We start from the raw sequence: 19,659 nt of genomic DNA, 5'->3' as shown, positions 1-19,659 counted from the left end.
AGATTCATGTGAAATTTGTATATCAAAATTTATCTAAGATCTTAGAATAAGATCTACTATTAAGATTTGCGATTCTACATGACTTGTAGGGTTCACTAAATAGTGATTTACGATTCTCATGTTAAAAATACTTTTACTACATTTATTATATATATATTTCTCTACTTTTTTTTGGTGATAAATGTATTTTAGTTAAAAAAGTAGGAGACTAAATAAAAATTAACCCGTGACTAAAAAAGAGTAGAAAATTATGTTATTTTTAAGACTTAAATATATTTTTATATTTGTAATATATTCTATTTTAAGTTTATTATCTAATTTGATTTTTTTTAAATTTTATTATCTAAATTTTTTATGTGTATTTTTAGTATTTGTTATCATTTAAAATCCATAAATATTACATCATCACTTAATGGATCAAGACCCATCACAAATACTAAAATTAAACATAATTTTATTTTGAATAGAAAAACAAAAAAAATGCGAAATTTAAACAAGGAAATCAAAATTTACAAGTATGAAAAATATATTTATTTAAGCTTAACTTTTAAAACAAAAAAAATAAAAATATTGTTAAAAAAAACCGACACGAATGGATGGTGCAACTGGTAGCTATATATACTTGGTCACGCTTAAAAAACAAAGGCAACATCCATCCCCTGCATTCCTATAGTAGTATATAGTGCTGATAACTTACACTTATCTCCCAACAAGTCACAGGCAGCACGGTAGCTAACGATGTATAGATAATAAGAGAAATGGATGTTAATAAGGTGAAGAAAGCACGGTCCATAGTGCTGGATTGTGAAGAAGAAATCAGAAAAGGTCCATGGAGCGTTGAAGAGGACACCATTCTCCAAAATCACGTCGCCACCCACGGCGACGGTCGCTGGAATTCCCTCGCACGCTCTGCAGGCACTTATTTTGCCAAAACAAAAATTCTCTTCGATCTCCTGCATATTTAAAAAATAAATAGAAAATCATTTAGTTAACGCCATTCTTTTTTCAATTCTAATAATATGTGCAGGCCTGAAAAGATCGGGGAAAAGTTGCAGGTTAAGATGGCTAAACTACTTGCGTCCCGATGTTCGTCGCGGAAATATAACACTCCAAGAACAGATAACTATTCTGGAGCTCCACTCTCGCTGGGGCAATAGGTAATTATTAATTAATTTGAACATGTTTGTGAGTTAGTGGAATAAATTAATCCGCATAATCGACCACGTACGTTAATAAGAATGATGTTATAGGTGGTCGAAAATTGCTCGGCATCTTCCGGGTAGAACAGACAACGAAATAAAGAATTATTGGAGGACCCGAGTGATTAAGCAAGCAAGGAATCTCAATTGTGACGTGGACAGTAAACAGTTCCAAGATGCTTTGCGTTGCGTGTGGATGCCCCGTTTGATAGAGCGGATTCAGCCACCATTACCAATACCATCGGAATTAACTCACGGCCCGGCCCATATTGCCACCTCGCAACTTGGCCCAAACCCAACCGCTCAGGCCCAACATGAGTTTCATGGTTCCTTGGAGTTAAACGCTCCTTTAGATTCTGAACATCATGTTTGGGGTGCATGCCACTGTTTCAATGGGAATAGCACGTTACCTTTAGGTGGTGGGGACTTGATGGAAAGTTTGTGGGATGATTTGGAAATTAAACACAATTTCCTTGCGTGACGCAGCACAAAAACAAAGCCAAATAAAGCAGAGCAAGTGTGTGCTAATTTGGTGACTTTGATGAGCAAAGATTGTAAGTAAAATCGCATCAGTCATAAGGGACAGGTCAATGAGTTTGTCCTAGAGTTGCTTCTACTTTAAAAAGATGCATGCGCTTTGTCTTTTACTTTATTAACCAATAAAAGTAAGCTTCTTTATGATTATTAGCTTTGGTATGTGCTCTCTTCAGAGAGGCGAGTGGCTTGCTTTTACGTTTTATTTTCTTTGGTATGGAGTGGAATGGTACGAGGGCAATTAACCTGGATTATTACAATTCTCTCTCTCTATATATATATATCCATCCATGTGTGTATTAGTTATTATTCGGCTGAATAAGCATTAACCCATAGAGTTACATAAACGAAGAACATTCGAGCCAGATTCGAAAATTGAAGATTATTTTTTCTCTATCAAGTTTTCATGAGGTATCTTCAAAGATTTCGACACTCAAATCAGTGTTTACTAGACCCAACCCCTACCACAAGCTTGGTGAAAGATGTGGATCACCTCGACTACAACTCTCAGTTGCTTTTACGCTTGTACAAGAAGAGTTTATGTAAATGAAGCAAGAATTATGTGTTCCATGTAAGAAGTTATTACACGGGTCCCGTTCGATATGTCAAAAGCATAGACGATAATATGTTGTATTTGGAAAAGTTGACCTTTTATTTTTTCTTCTTTTAAACATTGTTTCTGTTTCTGTGCTTAGATTGATATTCAGCACGAGTGACACGGCTGGTGAATGGCCTCCACATATCTCACTTTTGAGTGGTACTGTATTTGAAATTAAAGTCGTTTAAGTAAACTAAAAAAAAGAAAAAAAAACATCCAATCTTAATTCACGATAAAAACAATTATTTATTTATTTATTAACTTATATAAACTATTTTAATTGATTAATAATTGAAATGACAGAACATAACATGTATACATTGAAATGATAACAAGTGTTTTATTTTACTTAATTAACATTATTTGACAACTAGTACGATACTCGTGTATGTTGTAAAGAAACTTGACAATAAATTATATATATGTTGAATTTAATATCTATAGTATAATATTTGCAAAAAGACAAATTTTGAACTTCAAAATATCAATCAGTGTAGCATAATGGCAGGCGAAAATGAGTATATGTAGCAGCACATCCATTGTATAAAACTTGATGTGAAGCAAAAACAAAATCAAGCATATCTTCTTGATCAATCAGTGTAGTACATGTGTGGACAGCAAATAAATTGCAAGATAATTAATTATTTATGGAAGATTGTAAATGAAGTTGCATTAACCAATTTTTTTAAGAGATGTATGTGGTTTAAAAGTAAGTAAACTATGAAATACATATTCAATATGTTGAAGTCGTTGTTATATATGTTATTTATATTGTTAAGTATATTATTTAAAGTAAAAAATTGAAACTAACATATAAAAATACATTCATGATACACATATTGAATAGCAAATGTATTCATGTTTGAAATGATAACACGTGTTTCATTTCACGTAATATTATTTGACAATTTTTAAATAAAACTAGGTATGGGCCCGTGCAAAGGCACAATGAATGTAAGAAACAATAAAAAAAAAAAATCACAGAAAAAAAAGAGAGAAAGAGGGAGGGTGTACCCTGTAACTAGCAATTGAGTAACACTTGATAATAAAATGTAATAATGGCAAGTGGATGAATAAATTGGAGGCTGAACAGATTTATTGATGGCATATAACTTTTAGGCTCCTCCAACTTTTTGCTACAAAAATTGAGTGGAATAAAGATAAGGGTCCAATGATGTTTGGTATGAAAGGTTAATACACGAATCTTGTATACGAAGACACCCCCAGGTGATTTCCATCAATTCCCTAATTGTATCCATTTGTTAAATTATTCAATTAACCAATCAAAATAACACAAATGGGATTCATAGTATTTTCACTAAAAAATATTCTTACCAAACAGCATTAATCTAAAAAAAGATCATTTAATTGTAACTACAGAATAAACAAAAGGTAAGAATAGAATTGGTAAACGGATAAGCTTAAGCTGCTTGAGATTTGTTAGAAGTGACCCATATTTTAACGAATTGAGCTAGACTACGGAAAAATTAATTTTATTTTCTTAATTTATGCTTTATATTGATTATTACAAATATTTATTTAATTATTAACTTACATGAACTATTTTAAGTTCATTTTATCATTTTCTATTTAGTCTGTCATATCCTCCTCATTTTCACATCTTTTTGTAAATAATAAATTTTTAATATATAATAAAAAATAAAAATGTGGACAGGCATGTACCTGTTTTTCCACTAGTTTAATTTTTAAAAAATGGATAGAGCAACAAAAATAGTTAAATATCAAAATTGGGCACCAATTCTAACAAACAGAACACGATCGTAACGCAAGCTGATTGTAATTTGAGCATTGCTATTTGTTATTACTAGAATTACTATTGGCACTATCCACGCCTTAGCAAATGACCATTTTATACTCAGTGAGTTTTTCTACATCTTAAATCCTTCTCCCTTCCTCTTTCACTTCTCTATCATGACAATCCCACCATTTTCCTTCCTCTCAAACTATTTTATTTCACTCCATTTTTAATTGTAATAAAATGAATTATGATACAAATTAACATAAATTGGTTTGATTAAGGTAATTGTTATAATAATAATTATGGTTATACTTATAAATGGTAACTTCTATCCTATTAATTCAATTTTTAAAAAAATGGTTACTATTAAAAATGGTAAATTATATCACAATTAATTTTATTGCTTTGAAAAAAGTAACTTGCAATTAAAACTAATTAAAATGAGGTGTAAAAAAAATACAATGGAAACATAATTTTGTTGTGTATTTTTTACTAAATACATAATAAAATCATGTTTCTATTGTATTTTTTTTACACCTCCTTTTATACAACAAAATCATGATTTTATTGTTGAACAATTCAATAGAATTAAGATTTTTTTGTGTATTTTTTTTTAAACCCCTTTTACACAAAGAAAACATGATTTTGTTTGTGTTGTTTAGGGACAAAACAATATATAACGAAATCATGATTTTATTGTTGAACACAACTAAATTTTGATTCCTCTGCATATAATACACAATGGAACTATATTTTACTGTAAAGAGCAGTTATGGAAATAAAAAAGAAACTACCCACGGGGTAGTGCCAATAGCAAGAGTTGGTGGTGGGAATGATAGTTCCTTTGTAATTTCTGGTGTCGTTTTTCTTTTGTTCAACTAAAAAGTAAAAAAAAAAAACAAGGGATTGTAGCCAGCCCAGCCCACTAGTCTCTCTAATCGAGGTTTCATTTGTTTTAAAACGACGGCGTCTGGTCCATTGTTCTCGCCTTATCAGAAACCCTAGTATGCTTCCTATAAATTAAGAACGCGAGATCCATCCTTAACAGTCACAGCAACATTCTGCATCTGGGCAACCGGCGACGCTACCTTATCGCGTTACATTTTCTTTCCGTTCTGTTTCTTATTAACGTCTTAGGTTTGGGTTCATCACACATACATACATATATATATACATACATATATATATACATACATACATATATATATGTATTATTTTTCCTTATTATATTTTTGTGTGATGAATTTTAGCTATGGATCGTATAAGATCACGGTGATGACTCCATAAAATTCAAGCTCAACAGACCGGAATGCAGAGCTTTCTCTCTTTGTGGAGATTGCCATGCGTGTCGATTACCCCGCTGAACTGAGTGATCTCTTCCATTTTTAGTTTTCTTATTTCTTTGATTATTACTCGCTTCGTTGAAATGTTTGTTTTTCTGTTGTTTTTTTTTCAATGTTGCAATTGTTAGTATGTTTTGTGTGTGGGGAAAGAGTCATCGCAATGAGGATACAAAAGCTCCCTCTTCTGATTTAGAGTTGAGGAAAATTGCTGGCAGAATCGAACCATAAAATCTTAGTCATCACTGAGTGATCTCTTTCCCCCTTAAATTTTGCCTTTTTCTCTTATACTGATCATCATTGTACCTATTTTTTTTTCTCTTAATCTAATTCGGTTTATGAATTATTATTACGTTCTGTTTTGATACCGTTGAGGTCAGTGATGAATTCAATTTGCCTACATTGGCTGAGTGAGTATCTGGTTTTATTATTTTATGATGTGTCTTGTCAGTCTGAGACCACTGAATGTGTATTTTGATTTTTGCGAAACACAAATGGATTTTTAATTTTGGATCTTGTGGAAGATGCTTTTTACATTATCTGATTAAGACTGAAATTGAGGGAAGAAACTAGACGAATAAAATTTAAAGATTTATGAAAGTGTATATAAACAATGAAAGAGGCGTTCAATTATTTGTGCTTGTTCACTGCATTTAAATATACTGGATTCAGTTTAACAATTTGTATTACTGGATTTAGTTTATGCGGTTTAAAATTTTGCAGCTGTTAAGTTAGATCTAGTGATTGAATTTTGTTAGTTGTTAATGGGTTCTGTTATAGAGCAGACCATGTGAATGACTGTAGATTAGTCTTTTGTTTATGGTATATGGAGCATAACCAGTAGTGGATCTTCCCACCCTTTGTCACAAGGGTGAACTCAATTGTATTCGTTCGTCCACGGTGTTGATCTTGGATCGTTAGCTTTGAGAACCGTTTGTTGAACTTTGTTCTTAAAACAAAATATTTTTGTTGTATAAGAATAACGGCGATGCAGAACAAATTTGGGGCAGATGAAGATCCTAAGTAATTGTCAACTTATCAATCGGATGAAATAAAACCCAAATAATACAAAATCAAAACACAATCAATAATCAAACAATAAAATTCTCAAATCAATGCTTCCGCCATGCAAGTTCTTCTATTATGCCAGATCAACAATTACCCTTGTTCTTCTCTATCATGTATGCCTCCTCTCATTCCTCATTCCGAGTGGAAGAAATTTGGTCATTCGTTCCTCCTCTGCTTTCACTTTGCCCTGCTCCCTCTGAGTTTTGGTCAGCCTCCATTGCCAGCGACAAAAAGCCTCGTAGAGATTAAGATGAGAGTAAATTACACATGCTTCCTTGGGGTATTAGTAAAATACACACTTGTTTTTGTCGCTAAAAAAACTGATTTAGTAGATAAAGGAGGTTCATGTTTAGGGAGATTAAAGTAATATGAATAAGAAAGCTCTAGCCGAAGTTAATTTGTGAGAGTGATATTGACTTGTTCTTTAAAAAATAATTTTTAATTTTTAATTTATTGTCAATCCAAAATTAACACATATATACTTGGACGAAAATTTTGTTTATTTTGCATTTTTTTCATTTCAAAATTAAAATCGAACCCGATAATTCTAAAGGAATAAAATTTTCCTTCTCCTTTTATACATTAAGCATGCAAGTTCATATTAGAATTTGAACATATATTTTTACAACTTTGTATCAAACATATATTTGATTCCAAAGGAATAAGTAGAGGGACAAATCTATTCCGCAATTTTTACATCTTCTCTTGAGAGTTGAGATCAATTTTTGGGTCTTGAAAGAATAGATAGTTTCTTAAAAGAAAAAACGTGTCATTGTTCCTTTCCCTACTTTGTTGTTTATTTTATCTTAAATATTCTAGTTGACTTTATTTTGTTGATCTTTTATTTCACTGCCAAGTCTCCCACAAAAGACTTGGTTATGTTACTAATAAGGAATATTTTTACGAGGTGATACGTCAGTTATAAGTGTTAAAGTTTCAACTACTAAGTATAAACATTTTTATATAGCTAATCAAACAACAATAACTTTTAATAATTATTTTAAGTTAACAATTTAAAATAATGATGTTTAATTTTTTGGTAAAGTATGTTTGAAGTACCGTAAAATTTGAAAAATATTATTATGGTTTTCATTAAATTTTTTGTATTAATTTATTTCTTATAAAAATAAAACATTTTTGATAATTTTTAATTATAATTTTGTTAGACAATTTTTATTTTATTTTTTAATTATAAAGTATGTTTGAATTTAATTTTTTTATTTTATTTTTTCAAGTGCATCTAGAAAACACAAAAACACACCATTATTTCTTCTTCTCCCTTAATCACAAAGTGTGAGAAAATTGTCCATAAAGTGACATTATAATATTTGGGGGGCTTTAGTAACAAAAAATTGTTTAATTCATTATTTTAAAAGAATTTTAATTACCACAAATTATTTAATTTATTTGTAATCAAATTACATATTTATCTTTTATCTACATTAGATTATCATATAATGGAGTTATCACTTTAAGACTATAAAATATGTTTTATTTTTACAGAAATCAAATTAATACAAAAATTTTATAAGAATTAAAATAATATTTTTCAAATTTGACAAGAATCTAAATATACCCAAAATTAAACATTATTATGTTTAACTTATAATAATTATTTAAAAGTTATTCTTAATTGATTTAAGATATAAAAATGTTTATAGTTAGTGGGTAAAACTTTAACTAACCATCTTTTGGGGGAGATTTGGTAGTGATATGTCAACTATAAGAGTTAAAGTTTCATCTACTAAGTATAAACATTTTTATATTGCTAATCAATTAAGAATAACTTTTAAATAATTATTATAAGTTAAACATAATAATGTTTAATTTTTTTATTATCAGTTATTTTGATTAAATTGTAACTATAAAAAATTCAAAATAGACACGAGTGAAAAATTGCTACATTGTCTTTTATTATTTGATAAATAGAAAGTTTCAGAAAAGTATTTATTATTAAGTTTGTGTAAACTAAAGATAAAATCTATTACTAGAAGGAAGATTAAGTAAACATTAATTTAATATTCTATTTTTTAAATCGAACTTTCTTTATTAATATTAACTTATTTTTCTTCTCATGTATATGTATACGAAGGATCTTGAGGGAGGAGGGGGCGGGAGCAAGGCCCCTAGGAATTTTTTTCTAAAAGTAAAAAATATTTAACAAAATTACATATTAAGGTTTAAATTCAGAACCACTAACTAATTGAAACAATTATGCATCATCAGTACTGTATTCATACGTTTAGTGGTGGAAAAAAATCTAATAATATTTAACGGTTTTATTAGAACTAATTCTCAGGGTTGATGTTAAGGATATAAGAAAGGAGTATTTTGATTAAAAAGGAAGTATTTATCATACAAAAATTATTCATTTATTTTTAATAAAAAATACTTCCACTTTTATACTAACATAAGTTGATGTTAATTAAATTGAATATTTTCGTACAAAAAAAAAAGATTTTTTTGACACAACCAACGTTTTGCAAAATCGCGTAGAATGTGTCAAAATATAGTAATAAATAGAAATTATGGTCGCAATAAAGTTGGGCAGATACAAGACCCCTCCGTTTTTTTTTTCCAGAATGCTGACCAAAAGTCGCCGCAAACCCACTGTGTATTTGACTCTGTGTGGTCAAATCAAAGGAGTATATATTAAGGTGCACTTGTCCTATAAACGTGTTAAGAAGTCAAAGAGTCAACGCTTAACCTCAGATCAAAGTTTAAAAGACAGGAAAAGCTAAGGAATAAAAACTAGTTTAATATCTAATAATCGATTAACAAGTCATAGTTGCAGAACTATTTGGCAGCCCACCAAAATTGTTTTGGTATAGAAAATTACTTCTACCCAAAAGTGCAAATCCTCCTAAATCCAACGACGGATGAGTTTGATCCTCAAATCTATTTATATAATCACCTTCATTAGTATGATCTTACTTATAACAGAATTAGCCAAACCATATCTCAACCAAAACTATTACCTCTCTCTCTTTTCTCTCTAACAAACACTCCATAAACGGAAAAGAAAAGCCACACAACAATTAATTAAGTTGTTAAATTTTTGTGAGATGGAGAGGAGTTTATCAGGAAGTAGTGAAGAGGAGATGTCAATAACGAAAGGTCCATGGACAGAGGAAGAGGATTCTGTTCTCTTCAATTACATCACTGTCCATGGGGAAGGTCACTGGAACTCTGTCGCTCGCTACACAGGCAAGCAAAACAACATATATTTATATTTATGTGTTTATATATATATATATAGCTGATTAAATTAAGTCTTATGATTATCTTAATCCTAGTTACTCACACTGATCACGTTTTCAACTACAGGTCTAAAACGAACAGGCAAAAGCTGCAGATTAAGATGGTTAAACTACTTGCGTCCAAATGTTCGACGTGGGAACATAACCCTCGAAGAACAGCTCTTGATTCTTGACCTCCATTCCCGTTGGGGCAACAGGTATTATCATTTATGTTTATTATTCATTAAATTTTTTAGGTTAAAATATTCCTTGGTTCATGTAATTTTTCTTATTTTTAGTCTCTTGTACAAGAAAATTGTAAATTTTAATCCCTTCACATGCATCCATGTTTGCTAAAGTTTTGGTTCGCGTCACTACTAACATATATGGAAGACTTTTTAGGTTTTAGTAGTATAAAGCAGCCACAAACACTTTCTCCAATTAATATAAGCCGCTAAAAAAATGTTGTACATACATTAAAACTGAAAAATGTTTGAGAAACACTCAATATACCATCATATACTTAATGAGAAAAATATAGATAGGAGGTAAATAAAATCTGATTAATAATTATTTTTATCAAGAAGCAAACTCAAATATTATTCAAATGATTCAACCTTAATTTCAACAGCACATGAATTACTTATGCTGAATCCCCTAATTAGGTGGTGATTTCCTGCACAGAACTGAAACTTAAGATGAAGCAAGCAAATAGCAGTTTGACCAATTTTTAATCTGTTAGTGATAGAACTTGGTAATTGAAGTGATGTTGTGTTATTTGTTTTATAAAATGAAGGTGGTCGAAAATAGCTGAACATTTACCAGGAAGAACAGACAACGAGATAAAGAACTATTGGAGAACGAGAGTGGTAAAGCAGGCTAAGCAACTAAAGTGTGAGGTGAACAGCAAGCAATTCAGGGACACGTTGCGTTTTGTGTGGATGCCACGTATGTTAGAGCGGATCCAAGCTCAGGCCTCATCATCATCATCATCATCATCAGGCCAAGCCCACCAAACCACGTTAATCTCCAACGCTCAAGCACACAGTGACCCTTGCGGAGTCATGACGACCAACCCAAGTTTGTTGTCGGAGGTGTCATCATCAGCCCTTGATGCCCACGCGCCTTCTCTCTATGACTCTAGTGCGTCTTACAATCTAATGGGTGGTGGTAGTTCCTCATCGTATAGTGCAGAATATTGCTACTACTCGGACATAGCAGGAAATGGTTTTGGTGGTTCGGACTTGTGGACGGATGAAAATATTTGCTTTCTGCAACAGCTGCTCGCTGATCATGACTTGTCGTGAAACATGCATCTTTGTTTTAAACTTAGGTGAAATTAATTTGCATCTATCAAGTATCAACGTAACTATTATTATGTATACTTCAATTAATTTCAAGAGAACTGCTATTTGTTGTAAATTTAATTTAGCCTGATTTCTAAGAGATAATGATGAGTATTTTAATTTCCCAGAAGACGATTTTGTTCACAACAAATAGAATTAATAATAGAGTAATAAAATGTGATTCGAAAAAATCATACAAATGCATGAGTGTAAGTTTTTGACAGAAATAACATGTGATGAGTTGTATTTGGCTGGAAAAAAACAGCTTATAAATATAAAAAAAAAATTATCAATGAAAATCGATTTATCTCTGTTGCAGTTTCATGCTCGTGTAGTTTAGCATTTTTCCTAATTTTTATCATAAATTTTACGCTACAAAATGTGAAAGAGAGAGATGAGTTCATGATTCTAGAAGAATGCTAATGGAGCCTACTACACGATATATAAGTTTTGCTAATTCTGAGAGATGAAAAGTTGGGTTTGATTATTATTGCGAATGGAAAATTAATCTGGAAACTAGTTTTCTGGGAGTGGCTTGCAAGTCACGGTCTTTTACACTTGTGTTATCTAGAAGAGAAGAACGAAAACGTGACAGAGGTTTGACATTAATGAATTAAGACTAGGAGATATTCAGTATAATATGATTCAAATTGGATGACTTTGTTGTTGGAGCTGAGGCACTAACAGCAGCAACCTTTGAAACTAAAACTTTTTAGTTCTTCGTTTTGAGATGTTCACATGTAACTGGACAGTCAACTTTCTTTTATTTTTCTGTCCCATGCATGGTCACAGCACAGCTGACCCAAAATCCCGATTAATAGTAATTGCTGCAGATCTTACAAATAGGCCCAGATCTACACACTCTAATCTATTTGGTCCAACTCAAGGTCGTACACCAAGGAACATAACACCGTTAATCGTCATAAAACCTGTTGTTAATTGTTAAGTAAGTTGCATCTTTTTTTTTTTTTAATCGACATGACATTTTCTTATTGAGGAGATTTTGGTCTGTGAGATGCATGCAGTGGCATGACCTATTTTCTTCTTCTTTATAGAACACATGCATCAGTGGCTGCAGTGGCATGACTGGATCTTCTGAAACAAGTATTTTAACAACCTTAACCTTATAGAACAACTAATAAATGTAGAGGATCTGATATAGATTTTTTTTGTGTGTCTGTGTGCACTGTGTTGATAAATAATATAATTTGCGGATGGATGGGTTTGAGAATAATTTAAATCGGGATTTAGGATTTAATTAAATTTGGCTCTGATTTGATTTCGGGCAATTATCCTTCACCTCTATATGAGGTACTAGTTTTGTAAATGATAGGAATTAGACTTTTTTTTAAAAACAAAAAAAAGAAAAAAAAAAAAAAAGAAAGAAGCTAGTGATTCTTCCATCCAAAGTATAATTTTTTTTTCCCCAAAAAACCTATTTTTACTGTTCCACAAGGAACTTCTAACCTAGGTTTATCTTCATTCTTGAAATAGCAAATAAAAATGTAATTTTAAAAAAATATAGAAAACCTAAATTATCAGTTTCTGAAGGAACTGCTAAGCTAGGTTCCTTATGTTCAAAATCATCAGCATAAATATCCTATCTTTTGAATATAGAAATTTTTAATTACTAATAAAGTCCTTTTTTATAATAATAGAATAATGTTTTACATTGGAAATTCAAATAGTATGAAGATTGTCATCATATCAGAATTCCCGTGAATTAAAATTGGACTTCACAGTGGTGTCATATTTTTCACAACAGTACCACTTCAATGGACATTTTTAAATTGTAAATAAAACAAATCCCTAACTTCAGCTTTTTAAAGAATATAAAAATGTTCCAAACTAAAAAGGACTTGAGAAAAAAGAAGAAATAACTACCCAATTCTTACTCCTCCCGTGTCCTGACTAATTATGTAGGGCAATAACATAGTACATACTAACATTGAATTTGTGATGGAGAGGCAGATACATGATGGGTATCTAGCTGGGCCTTGAAGAGATCAAGTCGAGAATCTCCGAGGCGTAAGGAATATGTTGCTTTCTTGTACTGGGCCCATGTGAAGGGCTTATATAGACTTGGATTTTGTGGTGGTGACACCATCTTGGGTAGCGGAGTGATCCACCAATCAAGTGGTGGTGCTGCAAAGTACATCATTGACATCCTTGCCTTCAATGTGTTGGTTAATGCCCTGTGCCTCACACTCATGAACTTTCCATTTGTCAAAACCTTCATTCATGTCAACATAAATTAAAAATGTAAATTTATCAGTATATGTTTTGCAAGCTAATACTTTGCCATATATTTAGAAATGAGATTATTACAAAGATAAAATTTAAATGTAGTTTCTTATATGTTTTTAGTATTGTTACAAAGATAAAATTTAAATGTAGTTTCTTATATGTTTTTAGTATTGTTGTTTGATAAAAATTAAAGTTTCACTTTGGTAGTTTACATAATAAAGATTGACATTAAACATGGATGCAAATTAAGAATGTGAAACTCTAAGTTTGATAGTAGAATAATACGATATCTAAGAAATTGTATTTTGTTTGTCCTCTTAATCATTCAATTTAACAGGAGAAATAGATTTTGACTGAAGTTTAATCAGAAGTTAAATAAAACATAATCAAAAACTATTTTTACCGATGATCAATCTCAAATAATATTTGAATGATCCGACTTTATCTTTAACATATTAATCACTTATATCAAATCACTTGATTTCCAATGAATTACGTTTAAAACATACATTCAGTTTCTTGAATAAGTTGATTTCCAATAAACTACATTTAAAACATACATTCAGTTTCTCTTTCTTTTTAATTATAGCTCTCTCATTTTCACCTATTTTCTTTTTATTCTTCAATCCCTTTCTCGTGACATCACTTATAATGTATAGGGCTTTCTTTCTTTAGAGTGCATTTGATAAGTCACTCAATCAATTTAGTAGCTAACAAGCTGATTTATAAGTTTAAAGTTTTTTTTTACTCTTAACTTATAACTTGTAAATTTAAGCTAGTTTATAAATTTTCAACTAGTTTATAATTTTATTTTATTTTTCATTTCTATTCCTATGCTTCAATACACCCAAAATTGATGAGCGTTTTAGTTTTTTTCCCTTACAAATGTGAATGTGATGAATGTAAAATTGTACTTTGGAAAACCTTGATCGTGGCTATGATATAGAGTTTGATTAAGGGACCAACCTGGAAGACATCACCCACCATGACAAAGAATTGATTGGGGTCAGGAGGGACAGGAATCCACAACCCATCACGGGTGTAAATTTGAAGCCCACCCACGTCATTGGACCGCATGATGGTCAAGATCTGAGGGTCAGAATGCGCCCCAAAACCAATGCTATTCTTGTTGCCCTTCACCTTCTGGTTCAATGGAGGGTAGTGATTGATCCTCAGAACTGAATCACTATTCACATCTCTAATGAGCCTGCTTAGTGCGAACTTGTCTGGGACCCCTAATCCCTCAACCACCAGATCTAAAATCTCGCACGTTACTTCTTTTACTGCTTCTACATAATCATTCACAACACAACTACCAAAAACAAATAGAGGGATTATGAATACTATAGTAAATACTAACATACAATTTGTTATTACCACAAAATAAAAGCCGAAGAAAAGTCTAACAGATATTTTGTTATTCTTTGGGTTTTGTCAGTTACTAACTTCTTCATGACTTCAGTCATCTAAGATTTGGTCTATTTTCAGGAAACAAAAGGACATTTGGTCACGCGTGGGCACGCTCACAAGATTGTACAAAGAGAAACCAATGCAAATTATGCCAGCACAAATAACCTGAATTTGCTGTCCTTTCTAACGAAGGTTCATGAACTGTGACACTGGGGGCAATGTCCATAACTCAGTCACTGTCGGCTTATGCTAAAACCCAAGGTGTAACATGATTCTAGTACATTTTACTTTGCTTTTTATCAGTTTATGTTTTGGGCCAATGGGCCCAGCCTGAGTAGGAAAGTAAGATCCATCTAATCAAAAAAATATCAGCTCCATTTTTAATTAGCCCAATGCGAGTTAACTTGTAGCAGGTTAGGCTGCCAAATTATATATAGTTTAAATTATTACTTATACTTTCAATTAGTCTAAATTGGTAAATACAACACATTATCTGTTTGTAATACAAAAAATACATATTTGAAATCAAATCTACCTAAGCAAATGAATATAAAGAACTAAAATGTTGCTAGTGAGCGGTTATAAAATTAATGTAGGTAAAATATAATCAATAATTTAGGTTAATCGCTGACAAATATTAAAATATTTTGATTTAAATATGCTTTTGGTCTTTATAGATTAACATTTTTTTAATTTTTTGATTCATATAAGTTTGTACTTTTTTAAGTTTGATATCGGTAAGATATTTTGTTCATTACCAAGATCAAAATTAAAAAAAAAAAATCAACTTACAAGAATTAACATTAAAAATAAACATATAAGGACAAAAAAAAATTTGCTGGATTAAAAGCATATTTAAGCTAGATATTTATACATAAAGGCAAAAAAATGTTTGTTCTAAATTATGATATGCTCGTATTAAAATATTATTGTTTATTCGAAAATTATAGATTAGGGGGATTTTTTCAATTAAATTTAATAGATTATTTTTACTGTAATTTTATTGTATTAATTTTACATTATTTAAAAAATGATAAAATACGAAAAACAGACTTTTTATTCTTTTAACAGAATTTTTATTTTAAATGAATAAATGTGACAAATATATATATATATATATATATATATATATATATATATATATATATAAATGGTTTGTTAGAATCATTTCGTTTATTTTTGTGTATCTTTGTCTTTTCATTTTTTTTGTCTTTTCGTTAATAGTCTTATTTGTTTAAAATTGGATATCAGATCCACACCTAAAATGTTGGTTGGTGTAGCCCATTTGTTTGACGGTACACGTGCTGCGTCGCATTTTTGCAATTCTAATATTATTATTAAATTGATAGAAAATTCATAAAGAAAGTCAGCTCATTTTTTCAAAAGTCAGCTAAATTGTATAAGACTATAATAAGATAAATATTTTTGGTCATATTTTAATGCTATAAAGTAATTGAATCCTTCCAATGTTAAACAAAAGTGCATGATTTATAAAATTATGTATTTAATTAAAATACATTAATGATGTAAAGTTTTTTATACTATCATATATAAGATGTATATTGTTATGTATAGTGATCACTGTTGTAATAATAAATCTAAAAAATATATTTAAGATAGTTTTTAATTAGTTGATATTGTTATATGTTTTTTTTTACTATATATGAAAATTAAATCCTTAAACTATTATGTAAATAGAATATTAATTCACCGTGACTATCATGGATATAAACACAGATCGATGGATGGATCCAGTTGCAGTGAAAACCCTGATCCAATTTATTCACAGGTGCACATATAAGTCTTAATCATGCATACGAAACAAACACGTGAAATCAACTACATAAACGGTTCATATTGATTAACAAAAGGTAGCTTGCATGCTTATCCTTGATTAGGATACCATATATATGCTATAGATGGCCTGGTTTTGGCAAAGAACTTCTTTCATTATGACATACAAGAACAAGAAACACATCACAATTTTTTTTCTTAATTCTCCAATTTATCAGAAAAAATCTTAATTAATTTAGAATTTAGTTAAAAAATAAGTAAAATTTAATTAAAAACATTTATAATAAGGATCAAACTTAAATAATATCTAAATAATTCAACTTTAATTATATTAAACGCCTGTATCCAATAAGTTAGACATCGATATCACATATAGGTCAAACAAGTTATAGCCACAGACCAATATTGAAGGTGCTACTCTGCTAGGCAGTTAATTAAGAAACAAAGACAGAAGGCCTTGTTGACTTGTTCCCTGACTTTCCTCCTTTACGTTCGTTTATATACAACTAATTACTTGTACGTTTCTTATTTTTAGGAATTTAATTTAAATGTAATTACAGTATAAAACATGTAAAAGGTTTTTACACTTTTATCCATTTACAAATGAGAAAAATAAATATGAACAGTATATGGAAAGTAGACTTTCGCTGATTAACTTAAAAGTATGTCATTGGTGATATTTTATTAGTTGATGTTGTTAAAGTTTTTAAACTAAGTGTGCATAATTATTAAACTTTTAATATATTATATATGATAAGTTTATTCAATTTTATTGTAATTACGTACTTTCATGCTTGGTTTGATTTAGGAGAAAAAAAGTGAAAGAAAAAGAAAAGGAAAAAAAAGTATGTGAGCTGATTTTTAGGTTGTTTCTTAGCAAGAGAGAAAATGAAAATAAAGAAAGATAAAACTTTTTTTTCTCTTGATTGGTTGTATAAAAAATAGAAAGATAGAAAATATGTATATAAAATGTAAAAATAAATGTCATTTGGTATTTAAGTTACATATATAAAATCAAATTTATTTTATCTTTCCTTCCCAAAATGGAAATATTGTAGAAATATAGGGTCCCACTTATTTTTTTCACCCTTCTATCTTACTTGAAACAGTTCCAAAATAGGAAACAAGGAATGGAGGATCTGATTTTAAACTTTCTCTTATTTTCTTTCTCTTCTCCTGTCTTTCCTTCAAATCAAATTTACCCTAAAAAAACATAGTCAGTCATTTATCATCATTTATGATTAATTGATAATGTAAGTTTTTATAGTGAAAAATTAAACAATTTTTTCAGTATGTTATAATAAATAAATAAAAATTTATAAGATAAAATGTATGAAAGTAATTCAAGCGATAGTTATATGAAATTAGACTGCATATCAGCCTTTGATAACCAATATATTAAAATAAAATAAAAACAAACTAAAAAAATTATTCTAACTTGCTAAATAATAGTGAGTACTAATATTATATTCATTAATAGTTTGATATTTGAATGTTGAAAAATGATAGTATTGTTATATAATTATCTATATTTGTTTTTTATACATAAACTAAAAAAAATACTACACAATACATTTTTGAAAAAAACTATAAATTTTAAGTATAATTAAACTTTAAGTCAAAGCTCATAATCAGCGCAAAATATCTAGAGTTAAAAGACTTTAATTACGGTGGTGATTACATAAAAAAAAAAACTAAAAAAACACATAAAGGAAAAGGAAACGACAGCTTTTTGTTGTACCAACCATGGTGTTTAAATAAAGAAAACATTTTCACTTTATTTCGTTAATGTCGTTTTCACCCATAATCTAGGAAAGAAAAAGAAACCTAGGATTAGTACTACAGGTAAATATTGTTGGCGAGAAAAATCAACAAATGATGATAATGAAGTAGTGGTACCTGAACTTGGTGGAGTCATTAGCGATGGTTTTGGATCTCTCAGAGACGGAAAGAGGGTTAGCATGAAGCAGAAGATACTCTAGGTCACCCATATCTCCGTTGGGCCCGATATTGCTGAAGCCATAACCGAAAGGACTTGCTGGGCCAGCTCCACGCTTCTCGTAGGTGGCTTTGCCAAAAAACTCTGCACCCTCTTCTTCCATTCTTGCAATAACCTCCTTCGGAACATTGTGGTTAACAACCTTGAAGAAGCCGTATTCCTCGCAGGCTTTCACCACTGTTTCCGACAACTCTGTCCTTTCCATGGATAGGTCTATCGTTGGAATTTTTATTATCGTCTTCTTTTTCTTGTAACTTGTCTTGATAGAAGTTGGAGAAGGAGAAGGCACAACCATTGCTATATATATATATTGATAAAACAAAGAAATATCTGGTTTGATTGACACACAGAACACCTAGCTATGGAGGGTATAGAGTATGACTTGGTCAGAGAAAGGTGGTATCATATAGCATGTATATATATTCAAGGGCTGGAAGAGGGAGAGACGTACGATGTTATGATTAAAATTAATTCAATTGTAAATTTTACAATTAAAATGGGGTACGGTGAACAACTGTGTACTAAGAAAAAGTAATTAACTTTTGTAGTATGTTTATTAATTTAAGGAGGATGGACTTTGTAGATAAGACGGACCAGTGGGGAACTTGAAAGAGGAAGGAATTGAAAGTTCTATCCTGTTTGACAATGTCCACATTATGCGTACACTTGAAAATTCAATTTACTAATACACAAACAGTAATGGAAGAAAGAACAAAAGCGAGACCAAGAAAAAAAAAGGAAAAAGAAAGCCAGCTGATCAGATTAAAAACAAACAGTAGAAGAATTAACGTAAGGTAAGCAAACAACCGGCTGCTTTTGCATTATTCGAAATAAAGACGGATCATATTGAAAGGGAAATGTTGATAAAGTTTCAGTCTTGTTTTGTTTTTCATAGACATCTTGATTTTTTGTCTATATGTTATAAATACAATTAGGGATGCATATGGATAGAATATATATTCTATCAACGGTGAGATGATATATATATATATATATATATATATATATATATATATATATATATATATATATATATATATATAAGTTACATTAGTGCAGTAAAAAAATATAACTCGTACTTGTGTAATTTAATTTTCATCTCTATATTTAGAATGAATTTCATAAT

The 19,659-nt window shown here is 30.2% G+C and overlaps 3 protein-coding genes, 1 long non-coding RNA gene and 2 other non-coding genes across 6 annotated transcripts; 5 read left to right on the top strand and 1 right to left on the bottom strand.

Annotated features, from left to right (window-relative positions):
• Positions 1–664: 664 nt before the first annotated feature.
• Positions 665–2,406, top strand: LOC114399842 (transcription factor MYB2-like). The gene is made up of 3 exons (XM_028362061.1): positions 665–915; positions 1,028–1,157; positions 1,251–2,406. The coding sequence occupies exons 1-3, from the start codon at positions 759–761 to the stop codon at positions 1,678–1,680; spliced, it is 717 nt and encodes a 238-aa protein (XP_028217862.1). The 5' UTR covers positions 665–758; the 3' UTR covers positions 1,681–2,406.
• Positions 2,407–5,082: 2,676 nt separating this feature from the next.
• LOC114399250 lies at positions 5,083–5,943 on the top strand. The gene is made up of 2 exons (XR_003663689.1): positions 5,083–5,227; positions 5,341–5,943. It is a non-coding gene; the product is annotated as an uncharacterized LOC114399250 (long non-coding RNA).
• LOC114401077 lies at positions 5,356–5,465 on the top strand. Its single transcript, XR_003664191.1, has one exon. It is a non-coding gene; the product is annotated as a small nucleolar RNA Z107/R87 (small nucleolar RNA).
• Positions 5,584–5,683, top strand: LOC114400973. The gene has a single exon (XR_003664092.1). It is a non-coding gene; the product is annotated as a small nucleolar RNA R30/Z108 (small nucleolar RNA).
• Positions 5,944–9,291: 3,348 nt separating the features above from the next.
• On the top strand, positions 9,292–11,213 carry LOC114399571 (transcription factor MYB108-like). The gene is made up of 3 exons (XM_028361770.1): positions 9,292–9,705; positions 9,826–9,955; positions 10,534–11,213. The coding sequence occupies exons 1-3, from the start codon at positions 9,564–9,566 to the stop codon at positions 11,042–11,044; spliced, it is 783 nt and encodes a 260-aa protein (XP_028217571.1). The 5' UTR covers positions 9,292–9,563; the 3' UTR covers positions 11,045–11,213.
• Positions 11,214–12,956: 1,743 nt separating this feature from the next.
• On the bottom strand, positions 12,957–18,828 carry LOC114398426 (gibberellin 2-beta-dioxygenase 2-like). Its single transcript, XM_028360620.1, has 3 exons — positions 18,434–18,828; positions 14,297–14,642; positions 12,957–13,316 (listed from the first exon to the last, which is right to left on the bottom strand). The coding sequence occupies exons 1-3, from the start codon at positions 18,826–18,828 to the stop codon at positions 13,026–13,028; spliced, it is 1,032 nt and encodes a 343-aa protein (XP_028216421.1). The 3' UTR covers positions 12,957–13,025.
• Between the last annotated feature and the right edge of the window lie 831 nt (positions 18,829–19,659).

Source organism: Glycine soja, chromosome 19, assembly GCF_004193775.1.
Source record: "Glycine soja cultivar W05 chromosome 19, ASM419377v2, whole genome shotgun sequence".
Classification (NCBI taxonomy): domain Eukaryota; kingdom Viridiplantae; phylum Streptophyta; class Magnoliopsida; order Fabales; family Fabaceae; genus Glycine; species Glycine soja.
This window is presented reverse-complemented; position numbering and strand designations above follow the sequence as displayed.